Source organism: Heliconius melpomene, chromosome 20, assembly GCF_056956725.1.
Source record: "Heliconius melpomene rosina isolate 202511_hmr_F chromosome 20, ASM5695672v1, whole genome shotgun sequence".
Classification (NCBI taxonomy): domain Eukaryota; kingdom Metazoa; phylum Arthropoda; class Insecta; order Lepidoptera; family Nymphalidae; genus Heliconius; species Heliconius melpomene.
Window position 1 is genome coordinate 1,953,656 of NC_140408.1, and position 24,378 is coordinate 1,978,033.

The 24,378-nt window shown below is 33.9% G+C and overlaps 2 protein-coding genes and 2 pseudogenes across 5 annotated transcripts in view; 3 read left to right on the forward strand and 1 right to left on the reverse strand.

Annotated features, from left to right (window-relative positions):
* The first annotated feature begins 5 nt into the window (after positions 1-5).
* LOC146527478 (glutamine synthetase 1, mitochondrial pseudogene) lies at positions 6-1,372 on the forward strand (annotated as a pseudogene).
* Positions 1,373-1,409: 37 nt separating this feature from the next.
* LOC146527479 (glutamine synthetase 1, mitochondrial pseudogene) lies at positions 1,410-2,948 on the forward strand (annotated as a pseudogene).
* Positions 2,949-3,685: 737 nt separating this feature from the next.
* Positions 3,686-5,667, forward strand: LOC146527480 (intracellular hyaluronan-binding protein 4-like). The gene has a single exon (XM_085204518.1). It carries the CDS (start codon positions 3,882-3,884, stop codon positions 5,058-5,060), a length of 1,179 nt encoding a protein of 392 aa, XP_085060644.1. The 5' UTR covers positions 3,686-3,881; the 3' UTR covers positions 5,061-5,667.
* A 285-nt stretch (positions 5,668-5,952) lies between these two features.
* The window catches only part of Hecw (Hecw ubiquitin protein ligase), a 96,491-nt gene continuing 78,065 nt past the window's right edge, over positions 5,953-24,378 (reverse strand). For all 4 annotated transcript variants that reach the window (XM_085204513.1, XM_085204515.1, XM_085204516.1 and 1 more), the window contains 6 exons: positions 15,000-15,194; positions 14,326-14,592; positions 10,673-10,838; positions 10,253-10,465; positions 9,215-9,381; positions 5,953-7,558 (listed from right to left, as the gene is read on the reverse strand). In XM_085204513.1, the coding sequence (XP_085060639.1) occupies positions 7,300-7,558; positions 9,215-9,381; positions 10,253-10,465; positions 10,673-10,838; positions 14,326-14,592; positions 15,000-15,194 (1,267 nt within the window). In that variant the 3' untranslated portion in view covers positions 5,953-7,299. The remainder of the gene's footprint in view (positions 7,559-9,214; positions 9,382-10,252; positions 10,466-10,672; positions 10,839-14,325; positions 14,593-14,999; positions 15,195-24,378) is intronic.

The window sequence follows — 24,378 nt, forward strand, 5'->3', positions numbered from 1 at the left end:
CACTCGATTCGTTAGGCCTTATAGATTTAGTTATGATATAATGTAAATAATTCATTTTTGTTAAATATCGTTATAATTTCATTCTATAATGTTTTTTATAAAAAAAGTTCTTTATAATAAAAATATACGAAAAGCTCTTTTATTGTTACAATTACAAGTGCGCAACATATCTCAAGAGAATTTTACCTCTGGAGTGGCAAATATTAGAACACCAATAAATTCTTATTATAACCATTATATCAATCTACCTTTGCCGACAAACAAAATTTTTGCTACATATATATGGATTGATGGAAGTGGCATTAATTTGCGTTCGAAGGATCGAATTTTAAACGAAGAGCCTTGCAATTTATCTGAGCTACCAAAATGGGCATTTGATGGAAGCTCCACTGGCCAGGCAAAAACAGATAACTCTGATACAGTTTTAATACCCTGTGGAATTTATAGAGATCCATTCAGGAAAAGTCCACATATCCTTGTATTATGCGAAACATTTTACGGAGATGGAATGCCATCAAAGACAAATTATAGAGCTCATTGTGTGAATGTTTTAAATAAAATATCAGATCAAGAACCTTGGTTCGGAATAGAGCAAGAATATACAGTATTTGACACGGATTTATGGCCGTTAGGATGGCCAAAGACTCGTGGCTTTCCAGTGAGTAAATTCAAATTTTCCTATTGCGGAAACGGTGAACATGTAGCCGGAAGAGAAATAGTTGAATGTCACGCACGAGCATGTATTTATTCTGGAATGGATTATGGTGGTTCGAATGCAGAGGTCATGAAAGGATCTTGGGAATTTCAAATTGGAACCACTTTAGGAATTAAAGCTGCCGATGACTTATGGGTTAGTCGATATTTACTAACCAGAATAGCCGAACATTTTGGCGCAATTATTAGTTATCATCCAAAACCTATGGGTAAAGATCAACCAGGAATTGGATGCCATCACAATTTTAGTGTTAAAAAAATGAGAAATGATGGAGGTCTTACGGAGATAGAAAGAGTCTGTAAAATATTATGTGATCAACATCCAAAATATATAAAACATTACGGACTCTTGGATGGAGATGAAAATAAAAAAAGATTAACGGGAAAATTTGAAACGGCATCATTTGACAAGTGTAAATGGGCTGTCGCGGATAGAGGAGCGTCTGTGAGAATTCAAAGAAGTGTTGCGACAAAGGGAAAAGGTTTTCTTGAGGATAGACGACCAGCTGGAGATTGTGACCCTTATAGAGTGTGTGCACTTTTGGCAGAAACATGTCTTTAATAGATATAGAATATGTTAAATAAATTTTAAAATTGTAACAGAAATATAATGGGCTGGCCGAAATTACTGGCTGAAAATAGATTCCTCTCTGAATAATTATGTATATTTTGCTATCTTTCAATTTTAAAAAAAGTATTCACAATTTACAATTTTGTATTGTATATCATTTAAGTTATGAATGTTTGTGATTTAAAAAATATTTAGTTTTGGTTTGTAAATTTTTGTCAGTATATTTAAATATAAAATGGAAAATATTTTAAAATGTTTTTCATTACTTCGGAAGCAAAAGAGTCTCTTTACAATGCCCAAAAGGTATATGTTGAAAGAGTCCATTAACCATATAATGAGTAAGAAGGTTATGGATAGATATATTAGACTACCTGTGCCTTGTAATAAAGTACTAGCAACGTATTGCTGGATTGATGGATCTGCAATAAATATGCGATGTAAAGACAGGATTTTGAACTGCACTCCTTATGCCGCTGATGCTGCTCCAGGATGGGCGTTTGATGGCAGTTCCACTGGTCAGGCAACTACAGATAATTCTGATACTTCCTTAAAACCAGCTGCTGTTTATAAAGATCCTTTCCGGATGGAACCTCATGTGATAGTTCTTGCCGAAGTTTATATGGGCGATGGTTCGCCTGCTGCTACTAATCATAGAAAATTTTGCAATGATTTATGTGAATTTCATAAAGCAGAGGAACCATGGTTTGGACTAGAACAAGAATATACTATGCTGGATATGGATGGTTGGGGCTTGGGTTGGCCTAAGGGTGGTGGTTTCCCAGCAGTTAATTATGAATTTTCCTACTGTGGTGTTGGAGCTAAGTATATAGCAGGAAGAGATATTGCTGAAGCTCATACTAAAAGTTGTCTGTATGCAGGGTGCGATTTTGAGGGCACAAACGCTGAAGTCATGTACGCTTGCTGGGAATGGCAAATAGGTACCACTATAGGTATTAAAGCTCCCGATGATATGTGGATGTCAAGATATATAATGTCAAGAGTAGCAGAAGATTATGGTGTAGTTATTACTTACCATCCAAAACCAATGGGACCTAAGCATCCAGGAGTAGGTATGCATCATAATTTTAGTACAAAAAAGATGCGTACAGAAGGTGGCTATCAATTTATTCTAGATTGCATCAAAAGGCTGGAAAAAAATCATATGAAGCATATGGTAAATTATGGCAATGATGAACAAACTAATCGTATGCGTTTATCTGGAAAATTTGAAACTGCTCCTTTTGAACAATTTTCTTGGGGTATAGCCAATAGAAAGTCATCAATTCGATTGCAAAGAAATATTGAAAAGAAAGGGAAAGGTTTCATGGAGGATCGACGACCAGCTGGCGACTGTGATCCGTATCTAGTTTGTGGATTACTCATGGATACTTGCTTGGGCCCAGCTGGTGGTGGAAATAAGTGCAAGTAAAATGCGCTACGTTGGATTTCATTTGAAATTTATATTTGATAATACCAAACGACTTTATAGATACAAAATTTTTGAGATAAATTTATAAAAATATTCGTTTTTAGCGTAAAATTGTTAGTTTTGTTATGCTATCTAAAGTATTTTTGTTTTACATGTTGTTTGTAATTAGCCTTATTTATTTTTATATAAATTATTTGAACATTAACGTGGTTTGAGTAAATATATTGTATAGTATAGACCCAGAGCCCCCAGACCTACATCATTTTAGCAAAGCTGAAATTTTGAAGATTAATAGTGTAATATATAGTTAAGACTAAATGCATACTCTCTAACTTAGAAATAGGGACCTTTCGAAGAAAGCCCTAACCTAAGGTAACGTCAAGCAGCATTAAAGTAAAAACGACGTAAAAAAATGTGTATTTACTATTACCAGACCCTTTACGTGAGCCTTTACTCCTGCCAGACGTCCTAAAGGTTGTTCAAAATTGGGGCAAATGCCGTTAAACTAGCTAGCTTTAATTTTAAATATATTATGGACTACTCCATGACCCCTCATAAGCACCCAGACCAGTCCGATGACTTAAACATCTTCCCAGACAGAGTTATACCGTTATTTTGCGCTACCTCTGAAATGTCCCCACTTTCAAGTTAGTGAGTAGGCATACTGTCTTAACCACATATTAGACTAATAGTCCTCAAAATTTCAGCTATGCTAAAATGACGTAGGTCTGGCAGCTCTGGGATCTTGGGTTAGTAGCAAAGGTACATCGTAAACAATGTTTTTACACAAAATAAACCATCAATAAAAATAACATCTTATTATTAGTCAATTTTGTGTACTTAAAATATAAGTAATAATTCAAAATGCTCCTAAGGTAAAATAGTTTTTATAACAGATCTTTTGTCTACTACTTGCCGCATTCGGCATTATGGATATAAAAATGAAGTTATCTATGAGTACAGCCATAGACATTACGAAGATAGAGCGCGGCCATATTCATTCTTTTCTCTATTCTAGCCGTCATATGGCGTAGTAGTGTGTTCGTTTGGCCGCCATATTACAATAATCAAATCAATAAAATAAGACAAAATGTCGCCTTACTAAGTGTGTGATATTAATCCATTAACATCTAGTTTTTGTGTCACTAAAACGTCAAGAGGATCATAATGGAGAATTCCTACGGTGTGGGAATTGATAATAGGTACGCTCTTTTCTTGGACGACGAGTCCGATCCTCTTGATGCGATAAAAGCTCGAGAGCAGGCGAAGGAGCTTAAAAAAAAGACCAAAGAGGCCGAAAAAGAAAATAAAGGCAAACCTGAAGCTAAACCGAAAGGCGGCAGCGTCGTCACGAGGAAGGGCATCAAGGAAACTCAAAATGTGAAGTCTCAAGAAAACAAACCGGGCGAACAACAAAAGGTCAAAGGGCCACCCCGGACCAACGACCGCAACGCCGAGAGGCCGCCGCCGCGCCGCCGTGAGGAGCGCCCGCAGAACGGCGCCGTCGAGGGCAAGGAGGGCGCCCGGCCTCCGCGCCGCGAGTTTGGCGACCGCAGGCCCAACTACGAGCGCCGCAATTTTGGGGACAACCCGCCGGCTGAGGGCGGCGAGCGGCGCGGGCCCCGGCCCCCACGTGAGCCCCGCGAGGGCCCGCGCGGGCCCCGGCCCGGTTACGACGGCCGCGGCAAGCGCGAGTTCGACCGCCGCTCCGGCTCCGACAAAACAGGCGTGAAGCCCGTCGACAAGCGCGAGGGCGCCGGCCCACACAACTGGGGCACCATCAAGGACGACCTGGACGAGCTCAACAAGACGGGCTCCGAGGGCGACGCGGCTGAAGAGAAGCCGGCGGACGCGGCCGCGGCTGGAGCTGTAGCCGGAGCTGGGGACGCGGCGCCGCCCGATGCAGAGCGCGCGCCCCCCGCCGAGGACGAGCCGCGCGAGCTCACGCTGGACGAGTACAAGGCGCTACGCAATGCGCAGCGCACCGCGCCGCAGTACAACCTGCGCAAGGCGGGCGAGGGCGAGGACCTCAGCCAGTGGAAGAACCTCGTCATGATGGAGAAGAAGAAGGAGGGCGAGCACGACGACGACAGCGACGAGGAGTACGACCTGGCCGACTACCCGCAGCGCGTGGGTCGCCAGAAGCGCGTGCTGGGCATCGAGTTCACGTTCAGCGACACGGCCAGGCGCGGTGGCGCCGGCGGGCGCGGACGTGGTCGAGGCCGCGGGCGTGGGGGCCGCGTGGCGCGCGAGGAGCCGGTGCCTGAGGAGCCGCGACCGCCCGCGCGCCCGCATGCTTCGCCGCCCAAGGTGGACGACAACAAGGACTTCCCCTCTCTCAGTTAGATGGGCCGCGAGGCCGACCCTCTCCCTTTTCGAACTACGATAGAGATACAGATTGAAAATTGTATGTACCGTTATTTTTGAAGTAAATATACAAAATATTTACAGAGGTGTGTATTATATTACATTGAGTTTTAGTCATTTTTGACAGTTTATATTAGCGCTGGCCCGCGGGGACCTGCGGGTCTCTTATTTGTCTCGATAGGAGGTTCTCTGTCGAGTTCCGGGTGACTCGGTGTAAGGGAGGGGAGGACGATTGTTTTACTTTTGCAAACAGATAGCTGATGGTAACGCATATATGAATCTATATGGTAACAGTAGCTTGTATTGTAATCACATCTGCTTACGACTTAACTTCCACAAGTAATTATATCAGATAAGTTTAAACCGGCAGACTGTGACAACACCGTAACATAACTCTGTCACAACTTAGTTTAGATATTTGTGAAGAAAATAACCCTTTGCATTTTGTATCATGAGTTTGTGTTGACAGATGCAGACTTTAAACTGTAAATAGTTATAAATGTTAAAAGATAAGGTCTTTAATAACAAGGTTGATTTTTGTTGTTACACAAACTTCTTGAAAAAATAAACATTTTGTATGTGTGAATTTTGCTTCATTGTTATTATTTTACTATTATTTTGCAGATTTACTTTCCTTCTTATTACTTTTAAATTTCTTTTACACTTCTATACTTCCTCTCCCTTGCAGAATCTTTTATTTTTTTAACTCGATTCCATCTGAGTAGGTTAACAAATAATGTAGACTAATAATAGAAACAGTACAAATAATTGTTTACTTGATAAGGGTTTAAAACTTTTTAAAATAAAAAATAGTCAAATAGTTCCACCGCACCGCCCACATCCTAAAGGATAAAAAAAATAAACCACAATGTTATGTAAGTAATATTGTATATTGACACATTTGATCACTTTCACACAAAACAAGTTGCTTAGAATTTACTAATAATAAACAATAATCAATAGTAGTTAACATAATATAGCTATTACTTACAAAAATAAACAAACTTACACTGCAAGTGTAATTACGAGAACACAATAAATAATCTATTTACATTACATCTGGAGTTCCCATTTCCTTTCACAATCATCATTGGGTATTTGACATGTTTATTTACAAAATTAAGATAAAATATACATTAGGAGAAGGTCATGTAAATTGAAAGATATTAACTTGAAATTATAATATTGTCAAGTAATAACTAAAGTAATTTAATATTTTTATATTAGATGACATTTTACAATACATTTGGTCTCGGCCAAATACCCTTTCAGTCACACAATTTGAGCATCTAACTCTATTTCCATACAAGTTACATAAATAAGGAACATCAATATTAGCAAATAAACAACGACATCCATTTGTCAATTATTACGTTATATTAATTACATAAATAGGTAAGTAACTATGGAGATGAAGAAGCCATGACCGTTCGGTTTACTATAAGCATATATTTATCATTATCTTAGCTGACTAGGAAGTGCTGTTCTTTCGTATTAGCATCTGTTATATAGCAAAAATAAAAAAAATGCCTTAGAGATATAACGCTTCTTTCATCTATCCCTTCTAAATTATATTAGTTAAAACCGACATGAATTTTCAACTTAGCCAATTAGGTCAACAAAAAATTGTCGCAAATGACATCATTATTTTCCGGAAGTTATATAAATTAGTGACAAGCGTAAAACTAAATATGGGACTTGAGCCCCTTTCACAGCCACAATATACTTGTTTATATTTTAAAAAAAAGCGTTTAAAAGTACACACGTTCGAGCCATTCTCTAGCAACTAGCATCTATGATACATCAATTGACTAATATTTACAAAGAAATGTACAGCTGATGGGTCCAACTGATGTTGAATGGTGTTAAAGTACAAAATAAATCTGAAAGTAATATTCGTTTTGGAAAAATTAACATAGTATGACAATGCAAGTTATATAAATTAAAGTAGGGATAATCCTGGATTTTTCAAAAAAAAATATAAATAATTTGGAAAATTGAAAAATAATAAATGTGATCAATTGTTACATGAGAAAAAAATATTAAAAGAAATATTGACTGGTTGCTTTAAAATAACATAAATTTCGATACATTGAAAATTGTAATGAAATGAACAAAAAATACACAACTTAATATAATCAATTACAAGTATGTACAACATAAAAAGCTGACAAAATTACACATAAAACTTGCATTGCCAATCTAAACCAAAAATGCCCTATTCAATTCCAAATGTATTAGTTTCTTCAACGGCCAGCAGCAATTTCTCGTGTAGCACTTGCAGCGTCGGGTACGGCGGGAGGTCCAACCGATTGAAACACGTGTGGGCGCGAGGTAGTGACTCTACTCTCCCCCACCGCTCTATGCAGAACCGGCGCGGTCCCGTCGAGCCACGGAGAGCGGAGAAACCCTCGTACGGTATTGAAGATGTGCCAGTCACGAATTGGACTAAACGCAGACGTTGCTCATTTGTAAATCTAGAAACAAACGCATATAATTTAAGTTTTGTAATAAATAGTGTGAGTTCGAATTTTAAAGGATTATTGAATTTAAAAGGGAAGGTTTACGGGAAAATGTTAACGTAATTATGGTATTATAACCATTATATTAGTTGGTTGAAGGAGTGATGTTCCTTATCAATAACAAATATCAGATAAGATTGATATAGATCTTAAGATAGATCATGTTTCATTTTTATAAGTGAATGTCACTATTCAGATTACGTTCTTTTTAAATGATTTCACAATTGTAATACAAAGTTGTTGCTACTACAATATTTACGGAACAACTTTTTAGTACGACATAACAGCGACAGTAAAATTTATGATTCATTTCAGTAAGAAAGAAAGATAAGTGATAATTATAGATATAAATTAAACTGTATGTTGGTTTTTTTAAAACCTATCGGACATTTATTTCGATAACGTGACCAAACTGGACTCCACTCCCTTTTCGCACAACTTTATGATAATAAATATTGATTCAATACGAGAATGTCATTAAAAATATGTGGATTAATTCTCTCGAGTGACAATCAAACCCAGGGCCATCGCGTGCTTATACTGAGAAATATTGTCAGGATAACCTAGATACATCTATAGCCATTTTTATATTATTTAAAGCTTAAACGTACTTTAATATATTATACGAAGGATATCTTTTTGTATGGCAACAGGCGAATGTCAAAGGTCAAAGGTTATCATCATGATAAAGAACAACGATATGACACCAGAGTTCGGAAATAACTGACCAATAACGACGTCATGAAGTTAACAAGCAATTAATTAAAGTATCTATATTATAAGAAAATATGTTATATATGTAGGTAATTACTTTATGTAGGTTTAAATTATATATTTTACTTCTTTACTAAGAGGGTAGTGGATTCAAATAAATATGTTCAGGCGTTTTGGTAGCTAAAATTTTATTTCCATTGCTTGCTAGTATATGGATATGTATTTCACGTTGTTTTATTCTATTCTTTTGAAAGGGCCTTCCTTCTCAAGCAAAAGAAGAAAAAAATATAATCAAATTTGTTTAGTTATATACATAAATAATTTCGGCGGCTACGACTTTTTGACTGTCCTGTATAGCGCGGTAGAGTTAAAAAAAAGAGATAAGGGATAGTAATATGCATTCGTAATGCATCATTTTAAAGTAGGGCTTTGATTTATAATCCCTTACTTAGCTATAGCTTTGGTGCAGAAATGCTAATTATTTTACGTATAATCATGTTGCGTTACTATAACCCAATAGTACTAAATCTTACAGGAAATAACATTACTTTTCATTACATCACATATTTTACAATGTCATACCAATAAATTATTTAAGAAAACTAAAGAGCAGTAACAAAATTGTGCGTATACTATATACAATGTGACACTGGTTGACCTCAAAATCTTAAGAATATCAATTTATGAAATAAACTAATATGAGGTCGTAATGGCCCAATGACAATGTTCATTTCCTGCCTCTTAAAACATAAGAAGGCAAAGTGCGGCAGTGAGTTCCACCATTCAACTTCCACTTCCACCATTCGACTTAGAAATTTCAGTTGTTCGAGGGCAACTGAGTATCTTAACACCAAGTTCTTTCTGGCTACTCCGCTATATTATATGTGTAATACTGACCTGTCGATGGCGTGCCAGAAGCTGAGTATGACGGGGTGATGGTCGTGGTAGCCACCGCGGTACTCGGTGTTGGCGCGCCAGTCTGCCACGTCCAGCTCGGGCGCGCCCGCGATCACCAGCTCCAGCTCGCGCGCGTCGAACGCCGCCACCAGCCGCGGGTCCACCACCTGTGGGCCACGATTTGTTTGTGTGAATGCTTTAATCTAAGGAACTATTGGCATTGGATAGTTCATTTATAAACGATTTTTTAAACGTGTGGGCGAAACCTTATGTAAAAACGTGTTAAAAGTATATTATAATATTAGGCGCCTGGTTTAAAAAGAGATGGAAAGAACAGAAAATACTGTGTCAATCGAGACAGTTGTTTTTATAATAAAAATATATTTTATAGTTAAGACCCATCGCCTAATTTTAGAGACGTTGCGTTTTCAGTGAGGAAAAAATCCTACTTTAAAAAAAATATAGTTGAAATACTTGAAATCCAATACAATCACTGTTATTATTAAACAAAATTAATTACTATCTTTTCATAACGACAATAGGACATTAATAGAACAGACATAAAATAAATAGCCCTTCCTTATATAATCAAAAATCAGAATCTATCCGAGGTAAAATAAAGATAAGATTAATATGGAAAAATCGAGTAGAATATATTGTTAAGCGGAACTTTAGAATGACAAGGCAATTACAAAAACAATATAACATTACACAGAATTTTCAGTAATGTTCTTTTGTAAAGTTCTTCAACAATGTCTATCGCTACCCCTAGCGATGTCTACATAAAAATATAATTAATTGCATTGTTCATAAAATATATGAACAAATCTATTTTTGGGGCAATTATCGAGGTAATAGAATCGAAAATAATGTATTTTAAAATTTTTTATCAGTTTATTTGTGCGCGCACACTATCTTTCGTTTTATTTTGGTAAACTGTCCTTAACATTTAACACAGCGACAGTACAGGAAGCTGCAGTAGGTATTAATAAATGTATAATTCTTAAGGTACAAAAAAAACCAAAAACCCAAACCCACCTCATGAAATCCTCTAACAAGCCATTCACTCTGTTCCGCGACACCTCTCTCCACTCTCCACCTCACCAACTTCTCTAAATATTCCTTCTTATTTCGTTCCGTGACTGCAACATCGCGGCCGCCGGGCTTCAGTTCCCGCTCCAGGACGCGGCCGTCCGCGAGGCGCTCTGATACGGCGAATGTTAACTCTAGTGAGGAAACGCTTCGTGCTGCCTGGAATAAGGATAATTGGATGTTGATTATATGATATTTCATATTTCCCAGTTTCACGCATATCCCAAATACATCAAGGGAATGAAAAGAGAGTGAGAGTGTTAAAATTTCTTAACTTTCTGCCCAATTTCAGGACCTAAATAATATTATGTCAATAATTAAATAGCAATGTCAAATAATAGCAAGGATTTAAAAACCAATTCTCACCTGCAACCATCTCAAAGAAGCTGCAAACTGTGCATCCAAAGCGTCAACGTCTTCTAACGCTGGGGGCAGACGTAACAATGCTCGGTAGAGAGCACGAGTGAACCACGCTTCTAGAAGATACCCGTGGACCAGAGCCAGGCCCAGCACTCGACCGGAAAATCTAAACCTGATGGAAACAAATTTTGTTTTAGAAATCAAAGTTAATTTATAATTATCAAATAAAGGACGGTCCACAAACGGCCGGCACGGAGCGGCTGCGCAGATTAGATTTTAGGAATTTTCTTATTATTTTCTACAAAGCGCAAAATTTCAGAAGCCTTATTTTAGCCGGCCGGACCAAGACTCTAATAATGTTTGTTAAGGTTAATACTTAAGTATTACACGTAACCAAAAAAGAAGTATTGTATTTAAATTATTTAAAGTTTAATGTTATTATATATTTTTGTATATTGTAACTTTATCTGTTGTGTATGTTTAATAAAGGTGCCATTTTTTAACTGTCAATTACAAACATGAGGATTAATATTGTTCTATTCAATCCAAGATATAAGCAAATACAAAAAAAAAAACAAAATTATAGGAAAACTCCTCAAAATCCAAGTAATCATATTAAATTACATACAATTCTCGAGCGTGACAGTCGCTGACAAAAACACTCCCGTGAATATTACTTAGGGCTTAGTTACACAGTAACTAGATACAGTAGGTGTAACCTGAGATTTAAGAGACTACAAAAACAGACACGCTACCATGGTTTGTTGTCGAAGAATAGGATTTACAAGGTCGTCCGAAAAAAAATATCAATTGTTTATCTTATTCCGAGAAAATCGACAGAAGCAACGGATTTTAGTTTGGGTATTGTATTGTTAAATTTTGAAATAGTCGTGCCGTTTCCTTAATTGAGTTTTATTTACAGTACTCAGACAATTATTAAAAAAGTTATATAATCTATAGTATATTATATTTCTTTGGTATTAAATCGACAACTAAGCATATACATATTTTGATACGTTCTCAATGCTCTACATTAATGTCACTGTAACAGGATATTTAAAAAAAACTAAATTGATAAGAACAACTATCACAGTCCAACGATAAATGTGTAAAGTGCACTTTGCTGACTACAAACGTACTTGATAACATTAAACAAAGAAATTTGTAAAGAAACGAAACAAACGTGGAAAGTCTATAAAATAAATAAATATTTAAAAAAAATTAAGCTAAAATTTACTTTTAAAAGTTGTTATGAAGAATTTTACTAATTTTTATTATGAGGATGTGTTAACCTTAAATAATATCAAGAATGTAGTATTGTATAATATTTTTTAGGTTCACGTTGCAGGCACATAGCAGGGTATGCAGAGGAATCTTGGGAACCTAGCGTCAAGACCCCTCCGTTTCCATTAAGACACTTCTCATCCCAACATTCCGCCTAATTCAGGAGGAATTGCGTGTTGATGGCGGAACTTAAAGCCGCGTTTTGCCTCTGTACCAGAGAGAGGAAATGAAAATATTTTATTAAATATTATATTTATATACGCAAAAGAAAAAAGTGAATAAAAAAGAAATAGGCTATACATATTAATATAATATGTACTTTAGATTTTATCTACGTGGAAAATAAAAAAAAAATCAACCATTCTGTTCAATAACGAATACAAATATTATTGTCACATTGATTCAATACGACGCAACTAGCAATAAATAAACCAAAAGACTGTGACAAGAATAACAAACTGACAATTTTTTTTAAATATATATATAATGATAAAACAATGAACGGAAGTCCATACTTCTACAGTGTAGTAACAATTAAATGCACCATCACTGATTAAACGATTAGCGGCGCGTTGACCTTTTAATGAAGGAAATGTTATCGGATGTATGAGACATTGTCGGTACAATAGGTTTTCTTTGTACCCAATAATTATTATTTTATTAATTATAAAATATTTTAAAATTAAATTTAAAAAATGTGTGATTATATACGCGATAAATATATTTTGCTTATTTGGAAATTATTTTTTAACCAGAATTGAATTTATATTTGAATATCGTTTCATTTGTAAGAGATAATGATGATTTAAACAATAGAAATAAATACTTTTGCTTTAATGGCCTTGCAACACGCAACGCCTTTAGAATTCGTCGGTAAATGGGGAACGAAGTATCATTAACACTAGGTTCCCTCTGCCTACCTTACCGAATGCGGGATACAGCGTGAGGCTGATTTATTTTCTGATTCTGATTTATTTAAATCGCCTTAAAGTAAGTACATATATACATACATTTTGTCTTTCATATATGGTAATCTAATTCTTTACATAACGATATAACGTAAAGTCATAAAATAATGTGTTATCACACTCGTATCATATAAAGTGATAAGCACTAACATGGGTGTGACGATAATCTCACGAGTCCTTGACTGATTGACTTACTTATAAAAAATTCCATTGTAATTTTAAATTTTTATTTTAAATGGTCGATTGACTATAAATATTAACATTGTAAAATAGTCAATATATATAGTTCAATTTTATAACAAATAATTTTCTTATTAATATTAGTTAAATACGTTATTGTATGGTATTTAAAATTTTAATCCACCTACAGTACGCGATAAGTATTGAATTGGAATCTTATTTAGTCTGTGCTTAAAGAGATTAACTGTATCATGGATATAGAGATTTGGATAAAATAAAATTGCAAAAAGAAATGTATTTACTGATTTTTAGTTTTTCTTTAGAAAGTTTGGTATTAACCAATGCGAGTGCAAATTAGTATATTAATACCAATTAGAGGTCGTCGCGGCACAAGGGTAAAGGTGTTTGCCCGTAACGTGCGCGACGGCTGTAGGTTCGATTCCCATTCAGGGTATTATAATATTTAATATTTTAGTCACCTCACTCTATTAACGAGGAAAAGCGTGTCGCCGAGTTCCGCCACTCAACACGCACACCTCGAAAATTCGACGGAAAGTGGGAACCGAAAAAAAATAGGTTCCCATTTATGAAAAAAGATAGTTGCATAATTGGTGCGTGATATCAGTTTGATCTACTATTTTTTAATAACACTTTTTTTTCCATACCTGGCGCCATTTGAATGATTGTCTACACATTCGTGCTCAAAGGTCATTATAATCAAATACAAATGAATATTTCTTTCCCTATTATTTGTTACAACTAGCCAATGCCATCGGATCATTTAAAATTATTGTTCATTATCAACAAATACCATAATTACGTTTTAATATAATATTAATTATCTTTTGTTTTTCTTAGTGCCAGCGAGATTATAATTTTTGCTTTATTGTGAAATAACTATTATAATTTTTAAGGAGTGATTATTATTTTTATATTTTTTTCATAGAATAAGATATGCTAACAAAACAATTTATTATTGCTTTAATTGAATACTGAGAACTTGAATTTTATATACACAGCCAAATGTTTGTATTACATTGAAATAAGATAAGAATGACAAAACATATGCAAACTAATCTACAAATAAAGTTCTGAATACCACTTATAGCAATTTTAACAATTTAAAAAACAAATCAAAAGAAACGAGTCCCTTTTGACATATTTTAAAGATAAAGTGCCATTTCATATCCAAAAGTACAAAAGAAAACATTAAAGATTAAATCTTACCATTCGTGATGATTGTCCACGAACGCAGACATAGGTGACACGTGCACAGTATACGTGTCGTTAGCTGAATACTCAAATAACCCATAATATGGGTTAAACAGTTCCCTAGACAGTAGGAAGAAGAACTCTCTGCTGGGCCCCCCATAGTCCAGGCCCTCTTCACCGTCCCATAGAACACAAAGCTTCCCCTTTTGTAACTCCTTTTTGGTACAGGACATTATGCGTCTGAACGCGTCTTCTAATAGATGGTCGCGGCGGATGTGTAATCTGGAAATAGGCATTTAGAAATGAAAAAAAAGGAAAGGTTACTCATTTCCTTTCTAAATTATTATTAGGTTGGTAAAACAAAGAGAAAGGAATGAATAATATTTTCGCCATTTTAGGAACACTGCCTTTTAGGGGAAGTCAGTAATAATTACAGTATATATTTTATGACTAATGGCCTATAGTAGCCCAAAGATTGCATGTTGTTTTAAAAACATATAATACAACTACAAATCTCTGATATACAAATCGAATTTGCCGAAATTTATTGAAATCTCCTCTATTATGTACTATAATCATATTTTCTTGTCTTTTAATTTCTATGTCTTTCTTCCTTTTATCGGGAAAAGTTCCAACTTATCCGCCCTGAAATACCTCCATATTTTGCTATAACTCTTCAACACACTCACTTTAACTTCCCAGGACCCTGTCCATATCCCTTGCTTTCTAATTTCCTATAGAAAGCTCGTAGTTTAGCCTCAAAGTCACGTCGCTGGGGCGCTGGCTGCCTGGTGGAGCGCGCGGCGGGCGACGCCACAGGCGAGGGCTCCGCGGTCGCGCACCCTGACGCCGGCACGTAGCTCATGATCTCCTGTTCGAAGAGGCTGGAAATAAGGGAAATTAATAAGATATGTGTTTAACATTATTTATAATAACGAAATAGTAATAGCTATTGATATAAAAAACACGCACGATATATTTGATTTTTTTTGTTATCCTGGTCTATTTGGCAAGGATTAGCCACGTTAAATTTCAAGCAAATCAGAGAACAATATTGATACATAAATAGATAAATACAGGTAAAGACAATAAAAGAGGATTAAAAATCAATACGTATTCTATCGCGGTTTAAAATTAGGTTTAAGTTTAAAATATTTAGATGAGAAACAGACACAATAAATCTTCTACGTCTAAATAAATAAAATCTTCTATAAAGATACATTTCGAATAAGTTTCATGAAAACAATAAACTTTCAGTTCACTTCACTACAGTGATAGTTGCAGATGAAATTGAATTCACTTTCGTCGGACATTCATAAAAAAAGAAGTCTTATTGTTTCACTTTTTAATTTCGCACATCACCTCTCTCACAACCTTAACCAAAATGGGTATGGGGCGTACAATTACACGCAATTTTCATCCTTAATACATAACAATAGAGAATATAATATATATGAAAAAGAAGTGCGGACGTCTGTTTATTGTTGGCTTAGTAGAGCGTGGTGAATTAATATTTTAATCAGTGAACGTTAGTCTTCATTTACGGCTTTCCGTTTTTCTTATCATCTATATCTTTTAGAAAATGTTTTTTTAATATTTATTTTTGAGCAAATATAATAATAAAGTATAGTTCTAATTTCTTTAAGACTATTGATTTCCCAATAAAATTTCACCCAAACGCCAGAAAAACTAATAACAATTACGATTTACTGTACATGAAAAATTCATATTTAAACATATTCTAATTTATACATTCATTCACTTATTCAGCCGATCCTAATATATTATAATATGATACAGAATTATAACCTATGCCGTGATCATTGTTGGGCTCACCAAATTCAGAGAAACAATGCTTTATATAACATACCAAATAGAGGTGCAGCACGCAATAGGCTCCGTATACTTAAGTATACTTAATTAACGTACATATTGTAGGTTAATTAAGTATACTGGTTATAGTACCTACTTCCTAGACTGATATCTCATATATATTATTCTTGAAATAACTTGTATACAAAATATTGGACTTAGTTAACATTTATAAAATATCTAATGTAAATACAATCGTAGTACCTACACAAAAATTTCACAATATCAATTCGTATAAAATTAAAGTAAAATTAAATATTTTAATTTTGTGACAATTTTGAAGAAATAGGCCGCGGGCCTAATGTCCACAAAGTACAATGAACCTCGCCGGACCCCAAAAGAGAAGGGCCATTAGACAGAGACAGGTAAACCCAAATTCGATTTGGGATTCGTTTGGCCCTCGCTCCGACAATCCATCCGTGAAATCACCACGTGTGTTAAAAATTAAGGTATTCTTATGATATTTATATTATAAAATTATTATGTTGTTTTATTTATAGCATCTTTGAATAATCAATTCATTTTCATCAAAACTAAGAGAACTTATCGACAATATTCCCTAAATTAATATATTTATACTTTACGAAACTTTCTTTTTCTTTTTCTTCACACTTAATATCTGCAGAAATGAACGGAAAGTGGGGAGCGAAGTGTCTTAACATTAGGCTCCTTCTGCCTATCCTGCTACATGAAGTTGAAAAAAAAAAAGTTAATTTTAATTTAATTCCTCAGTGTTCTTAGAATTGACACAGGGGTACTCTCCAGGCTTGTTAACATCATGTATTTGCAGGCAAAATGCATCAAATAATGCATTCAGTAATTGGTTTTTCAAAAGTACGTAGATCGTTTGCATATTGTGCGGTAATAACATTTTGGACAAGACTTGGCGCGTACCCAACAGCTGTGCTCCACGCTTCATAAACACAGCAAGAGTTATTTCGCAGGTTTTTTTTTAAATACGCCAAATGGTATTTCCGTTATTTAAATTGTACAAACGAACATAATTATTTCCTTTGACTTACAGATAACAAAAAGGCTGTCTTTAATAAAAAAAAAACATTGCAGATATAATTTATTTAGTGTCTTCCACACTAGGTTCTCAAGTTCCCTCTGCCTGACCTAGACTAGCTGGAAGACAAAGACTAAATGTATTATAGTCTATTAAAATTCTAATTTAAGTACTGGAATTTCAATATTATAACCATCGAGTTACCAAGTAACAAAAGGCAGCCAAAACAAAACCAATTCGGATAATAGTTCAACAGTTCCACGAATTAAAATCGTATGATTTATTATTATTATACCCTTTATGGTATTAGATTTCGCCAAAACACTGGAGCGTGTTGCTATGTGTTATATAAAACATGTATGTGTATTATCCATGTAGAAGTTCTATATCTTAGTTTACTACACTCAGAGATGTCGCTTAATCTATAATTGTCTTTAAGCCAAACAAATCATTAATTTCACCCTTTTTTTAATGTCTTTTCAAAGCCAAATGTAGACGACATCTATATATTTTTTTTTATTTTATCTAAAACTAATAAGTTTTAAAACTATAACACCAATAAAAAAAATAACGTTTATTGAATGGACAAAAAAAATCTACATTAGAAAAAAATAAAAAACTTTAACCCCAATGCTCATCCGGCGTGCATCGCAAGGCATCCCGGTGGATGGGAATGACCTAAAATTGCCTCAGAACTACTCGTCACTCGTTAGACTGTGTTTGTTACAAGTTGAGAAAATACGCGCTCGTATATGAGCACCATCATATCTTTACTTTGAAATAAGACTGACTTTGCGTTAGAGCAGTTGGCTATTTTTAGCTTATTTCGAAGAGGAAGTACTAATGAAATTTCAAGATATTTAAGACCATCGTAACGTATCGCTTGCATTTAAGAGATATGATTTATTGAATATATTATTAAAGTTGTTAGGTTTACTCGATACATATAACAGTTGCATACTTGCTTAACGAATATTTATAAAATAGCTTCCAACTTGAGTAAAAATTGCCTGAAAACAGGCTCCAAACAACACATATTTCGAAATAAACGCTTCGTCAACCATCCTTGTCAGAAAAGTTAAAGATTTCAATATAAGACGAATCCAAATTAGACGGAATACAGGTAAAATGTGAAACATTTCGTATTCATAATGACAGCCCCACCATTACCAGCCAGCTATTACACGAGCGTCCGGCACATCCCGAGCATATATCATTGTGATGCGACCAATCTCCGAAAGCTAATGACTATCGGAGGCATTCCCCTGTGGCCGAGAGCACGCGCGCGTCCGGGCCTAAGGCAAAGGCCTATAGAACCGATGTAAGCAGAAAACAATCATATTTTTTGTTTAAGTTAGGTTCAAAATTATTTAGCCCAAACTTGAAAAGGTAACAGGTGTCCGAACGAGCATAGGTTGATCTGAGATAGCGTTTCGCCGGTACGAGAAGCTGACGTCTTGATTCTTGGAATGATCGACAATGACGAACAGTTTTGTACTATTGTGATAGTAATTTAATTAAGCGCATCGCTCGAGATGATCAAAGGAGATATATTTGGCGGCGTTTAAAACTGAATCTCACTACATATTCCAGTGTGATATTATAAGAATATCTATATAATCATGTTTCTTGAACGGTTTCTCCAATTTTTTATTTGAGGTGGATTTTGAGGTTGAACAAAAATGTTAAGAAAAAATGTTTTTAAATTGGACACGTAAAAACGGTTAACCGCAAAATTGTTAACTGAGCGGAAGTAACAGTCTGATATACAAAGAATATCAAACACCTGCGTAACGGAAATCAGACTTACATAGGTACATGTATACATCGTGGATGGGAGAGAAAGGTGTACGAAGTGTATATTTTTATATTTTCAAAAAAACTAACAATTTGGAAGAACTGAATGTTTTACAACATACTTTTACGTGTTTTTATTATTTAATTCAATTAATTCATAGTTCCATATTAACTTTATGCAATTTAAGTAGCAATTTGTTCAAATATTCCCTAGAAGAGTCTCTTCTCTATACATTAATTATACCTATTTAAATATTTGCTTGTGTGGTGTAGAGTATGCTACCAGGGCTCGCATCAAATCCGAAACGAACCATGATTTTGTTCTATTAACTACAAAATTATTCAAATTAGATATTTGGTAGTTTTTTCCACATAGGTTTTTGTATAATATTAACTTCCATAGAATAAAGTAATAATTAGGGATGGCCCAATATTACCGGTAATAATGCCAACTGCCTGCGGCCCTCGACGCCTAGTAAAGTTTCATCAATATAGCTTTAGACGTTATTTACTACGCACATGCCTATGGGCTTATTGTAATTACTATATCATAAATTTTGGGCCCTACAGAAGATATGTGGATGAAAAAGATTTAATTTATTGGAATTTTTAAAAACGATAATCAGTATCTGTTATTTTTCTAAAATTATATCAATTTATTGTTCAATATAATAATAACATTATGCTAATAAAATCAAGTAATAGTATAATTCGACTCGGTTCATTCAAATGTCAAATTATAACTGAATAATTCATAAAATAGCACAGATAATAAATAAGTTTCGGTTCCTATGAAATAGAACATTAATTTTCCAAATATAAAAATGGAAGCGTTGACATTGCCGCGACCTCACACGAAATACTTACCAATACGTGTCTAATATTCAGCTAAATTACTTCCTCCGGCCATTGCTAACTTGAAAACAAAAGGGGTATTGTTGTTAAGAAACAAATTCAAACAGGGCCTTGAAACCGCCAGTCAATTATTCTGAAAGTTTACAATGGCGAACGTAAAATTTTTGTTCATTTTTAATATATCTAGAATATTCTAACGGAAACGTCAGGCTTTATATTTATTTTTGTGTACAATTATACAAACTAATATCATTTTAGTTGCTTTATACAAATGAAGTCAAAAGATAAATTTGTATTTTATAGACTGGGCAAAGATAATTTTGATTCTTCTTATCCTTCCTTTTCTACCAATTCAAACAATGAAAATTTTATTGGTTTTTTGCAGCTTTAGTAATAGGGTAGTAGTAGGGTAGGCAGAGAGAATATAAAATATAAAGATACTCTGTTCCCCACTTGCTCACTATTTAATTTCAAGACACTGCGTGATGAGTGGCGAAGCACAACACCTCCTCGCCTTGTCTACCAAAGAGGAGAAATGACAACATTTTAAATACAATCATTACCCCGATAGAGGATTGAATTTACAGCCATCGCACTTACAGTCAGAAGGTGCTCCATTGCGCCATGACGGCCAACATTTGACAACTCAACTTATTGCTATTTGCTTTCAACGAGAATCGTATACGCTGTTTTAAATTTTACGCATTGTTAGTACCTACCACCGATCCAATTGTTCTTTACATCCATGTATTATTGACTACGCTTTGAAAAGATGTTTACTTTGTTATTTTTTCCATTTACATTAACTTCAACTCCAAGGGCAAGCCAAATGGAAACAGACAAATAACATTGCATTTTGTAATTACCAACTTATTCAAGCCCATTCAAATATAGACCATTATGTAACACAATTACTTATTTATTATAAAATAAATTATTATATAATATTGTGGTACGAAATGAGTTTGACTCATACTCTAGTAAGTTACTGGTGACCTAATTTAGAATGTTTAGAGCTTTGAATAACGTCAGTACCTTAAATATGTTATATGAAACACGATTTTTATATATAAAGTGATGTTTTTTTGACTTTTTGACTATTACAATTTGAAAATAGTGATTTAAAGTACGAGACGGAGTTAGAAAAGGAAACATAGCAAACCATTGGGTTTCCTGTATTTACGTTCATAATAAAAATGTTTTTTTTTTATTTAAAAGAACCCATTATTAAGACAGAGATTTTTTGATCTGAAAATATAATTTGTAACTATATCTATATAACTATTTAACTATATCTTCTCACTTTTCTACTTTAAGTTATAACTAAGTAGCAAAGTGATGTTATATATTTTTTTGCTTCATACTTTATCCATAGCGAAATAGCCAGAGAGAACGGAGTGTCAAATATAACCCTAAAAATACATATATCAACATATGAAAAACGTAACATTTCACAAGCTACACAAATAACAAGCTAAGCAATCTAAAGAAACTAAAAGTTAAGCTATAAATAAAGTCATAATTAAGCTGTAAATGCATGGGGGTCAGGGTTGAGCGGTCGTCCCGCCATTGTGTGTACCTACTTCCGCTGACAGTATGATTCATATATACTTACTTAGTACACGTTATTATAAAACACTTTCTAATTTACGGTTAAAATTGGTTATATGAAAAGTTATAGAATAAAAGTTGTATAAATAAAAAAATGTTTCTAAGACTTGTTATAAAATTTCAATAAAAAAATAAAAACAATGACATACCTATACAAAAATCCGCTATTTACTAATATATTAGACTCAAATAAAATTAAAAAGGACTGAGGTCACGATAAAAAATCAAATTATTTAAATTAAACTATATTAAAAAACGATTACCACATATACTCGTACTTATTACATTAGTCAATAACATTTGTACAGTTCAAACCAAAACAATATAATTACACCACTTAGTATAGTTATCCTTCAAATTTTGCTTCTAATTATCTAATCTTGATATTGACGAGACTTTTTATAATATAATAAGCCAAATTACAATTACTAACAAAAACTCAAAATAAATACCAAAATTAATAATTGGTACGTAATTTGTAAGTACAGCATTGAGATCCGCCATTTAACACGCAATTGAATTAAGCGAAAAGCGGAGACCTTAGAGTCCTGACACTAGATTCTCTCTGTCTATTCTATATAATGATAATGCAAAGAATCAACCTCATTTCTATGAACAAAGGTAGACAGATTATTTATCAGCACACTGTATAAGTAAGCACAAAAATGTTTAGCCACGCGACCATTGTTGTGTAAATGAGGTGCATATATACATATTTAATCGTGTTGTCCGTCCGTCCGTTGCTGTAGAGACGGACGGACGTTCAAAATTAAATAAAACTGAGTCAAAATAGACACTAAGAAATTGAATTTAACTAGTTTATGTTGGGGCTAATTGGTATTCTAACCACTGAATGTAATTCTGTTATTACATTTGCACTCGATAATTCGATAGAGCCTTGGCTCTGACATTGTTTACTATGACGCGATTGAAATGTCTTACATAACATACGAATTTAAATAAATATGTAAAAGAAAGATTAAATTTTATGCCTCTATAATATAATAAGGAAGTATATAGACATGAATTATGTCAACATTTAATATATATATATTTTTTATAGAGTTCAGTTTAGTTGTTTAATTATGGCGTTTTGAATCTAGTGTCAAGACAATGGGTTTTTGGTTTTAGACCGCAGTAGTGATGATAATCAATCAAAGGCCTGTTGTCTTGGAAAGTGGTAGTACTCTTTTGAGTGGGAATCACTTTATACCACTGTACCATATTGACCGTTTTATAATAAAACAGTAATAAATTATAAAAGCTGAATAAAATACACCTCTACCATCAACCGATATCAAGAACATACTATACTATACGCGATCTAACAACTTAATGTAAGAAATTCAATAATTCATTCAGTTCTGAACCTATCATTATTTCATATAAAGGATCCACCTTCAACTTTTCAATTTACGAAATTCGGCCAAAGATAATTAGTGGGATAAAAAGATTGATGACGAGCAAAAACTGAATGACGATGACGCCTCATCGGAATAGCCTTTGATATCAGACAGCGCGACTGAGATATCGATTTTTCTTATATATATTTATTAATGATTTAGGCAACCGTACTACAAAGCCATACTATTTTCTATTTGTGTGATTTTAATAGGTTAAAAAAATTTAATATGATAATGTTGATAATCATTTAACTGTGCTACAAATTCTATATTTTTAACTTTTTTATCATCTTTTTATAGATTTAATATAATTTAAAGGTTAATTGACAAATCTGACAGCAGCTATTTTCACTTATCACTGTCGACATCTTGAATTCTCACATAACTTGTGCTGCCAATGACACTTATAATTACTGAAATTTAAATAGATTTTAGGTATTAATAACTTATAACATGTTAAAGTATTAGTAAAATAATAAATTTAACTACTCAAACGTATTTGAATTTGAAGTATTTTTTAAAATCAATTATACATACCTACAATATTTAATCTTCATTATTAATATTTATTTGTTAAATATTTTTACTTAATAATTATGTACACCATGTTGACTGACATCGATAAGACAAATGTTTTTAAATTAAGTTCGACACCCGATTAGCGAGCCACTCCTGGCTTGGCTTACTTTGACTCATAGTCTCGTACAAGCCTCCACTAGGTGTTAAAATAACAACATAATATGTACATTCAGTTCATTTGCCTTTACATTCGTTTGCCCTGAATTTGAATTGAAACCTTGAATTTTAAATTTAGGTTAATAATTATCAAATTAAACGTTTCATGATTTAATATTAGCAGCACTTTATAGTTCGTTTAAGTATTATTTTTATTATAATACAAACAATTTTTTGCAACTTCTTTGCTTATCTGTCATAATATACGGAAAGTAAAAACTGAGCCAATTTTCTTATCTTTTATTTTTAAGGCTCTACAAAAAAATCTATTTTCTCTATAAAATTAAAATAAAGCTCAATTCAAACATTCTAAGTTTCTAATTATAAAAGTGAAGTTAACGACAAGTTGCACCATTCAAAGCCTGTTTCGAACCCGCAACCAATGACTGAATGAGAGTGGATTGAATATCAAGCTGTACGACAATGCAGTCAGCCTTGGCGCATCTAGACAGGACGAGTGCGGTGACGTTGAACTATACCTTGTTCGTTAGATGCGTTAATTATTCTCATTGTATGGGCCATATTAGGAAGGATTACTTAGAAAACTCGATAAGTATTTGGATTTATTTTTTATTGGCAGTGCAAAGTGTATTTGTGTATTTTCAGTAAAAAGAGGTTATTTTGTTATGAATATGTTAATTTGTTCTTAAACTGAAATATTTTTATAAAATATATTAGTGGAACACTAATATTTATTTATTCTTAAATAAATTATTTGGAGATAAAAAAAGAGGTATAGTTAGTAGAGACTGTGCTTTCCAGCATGATAACCGGGATATTCAGAGA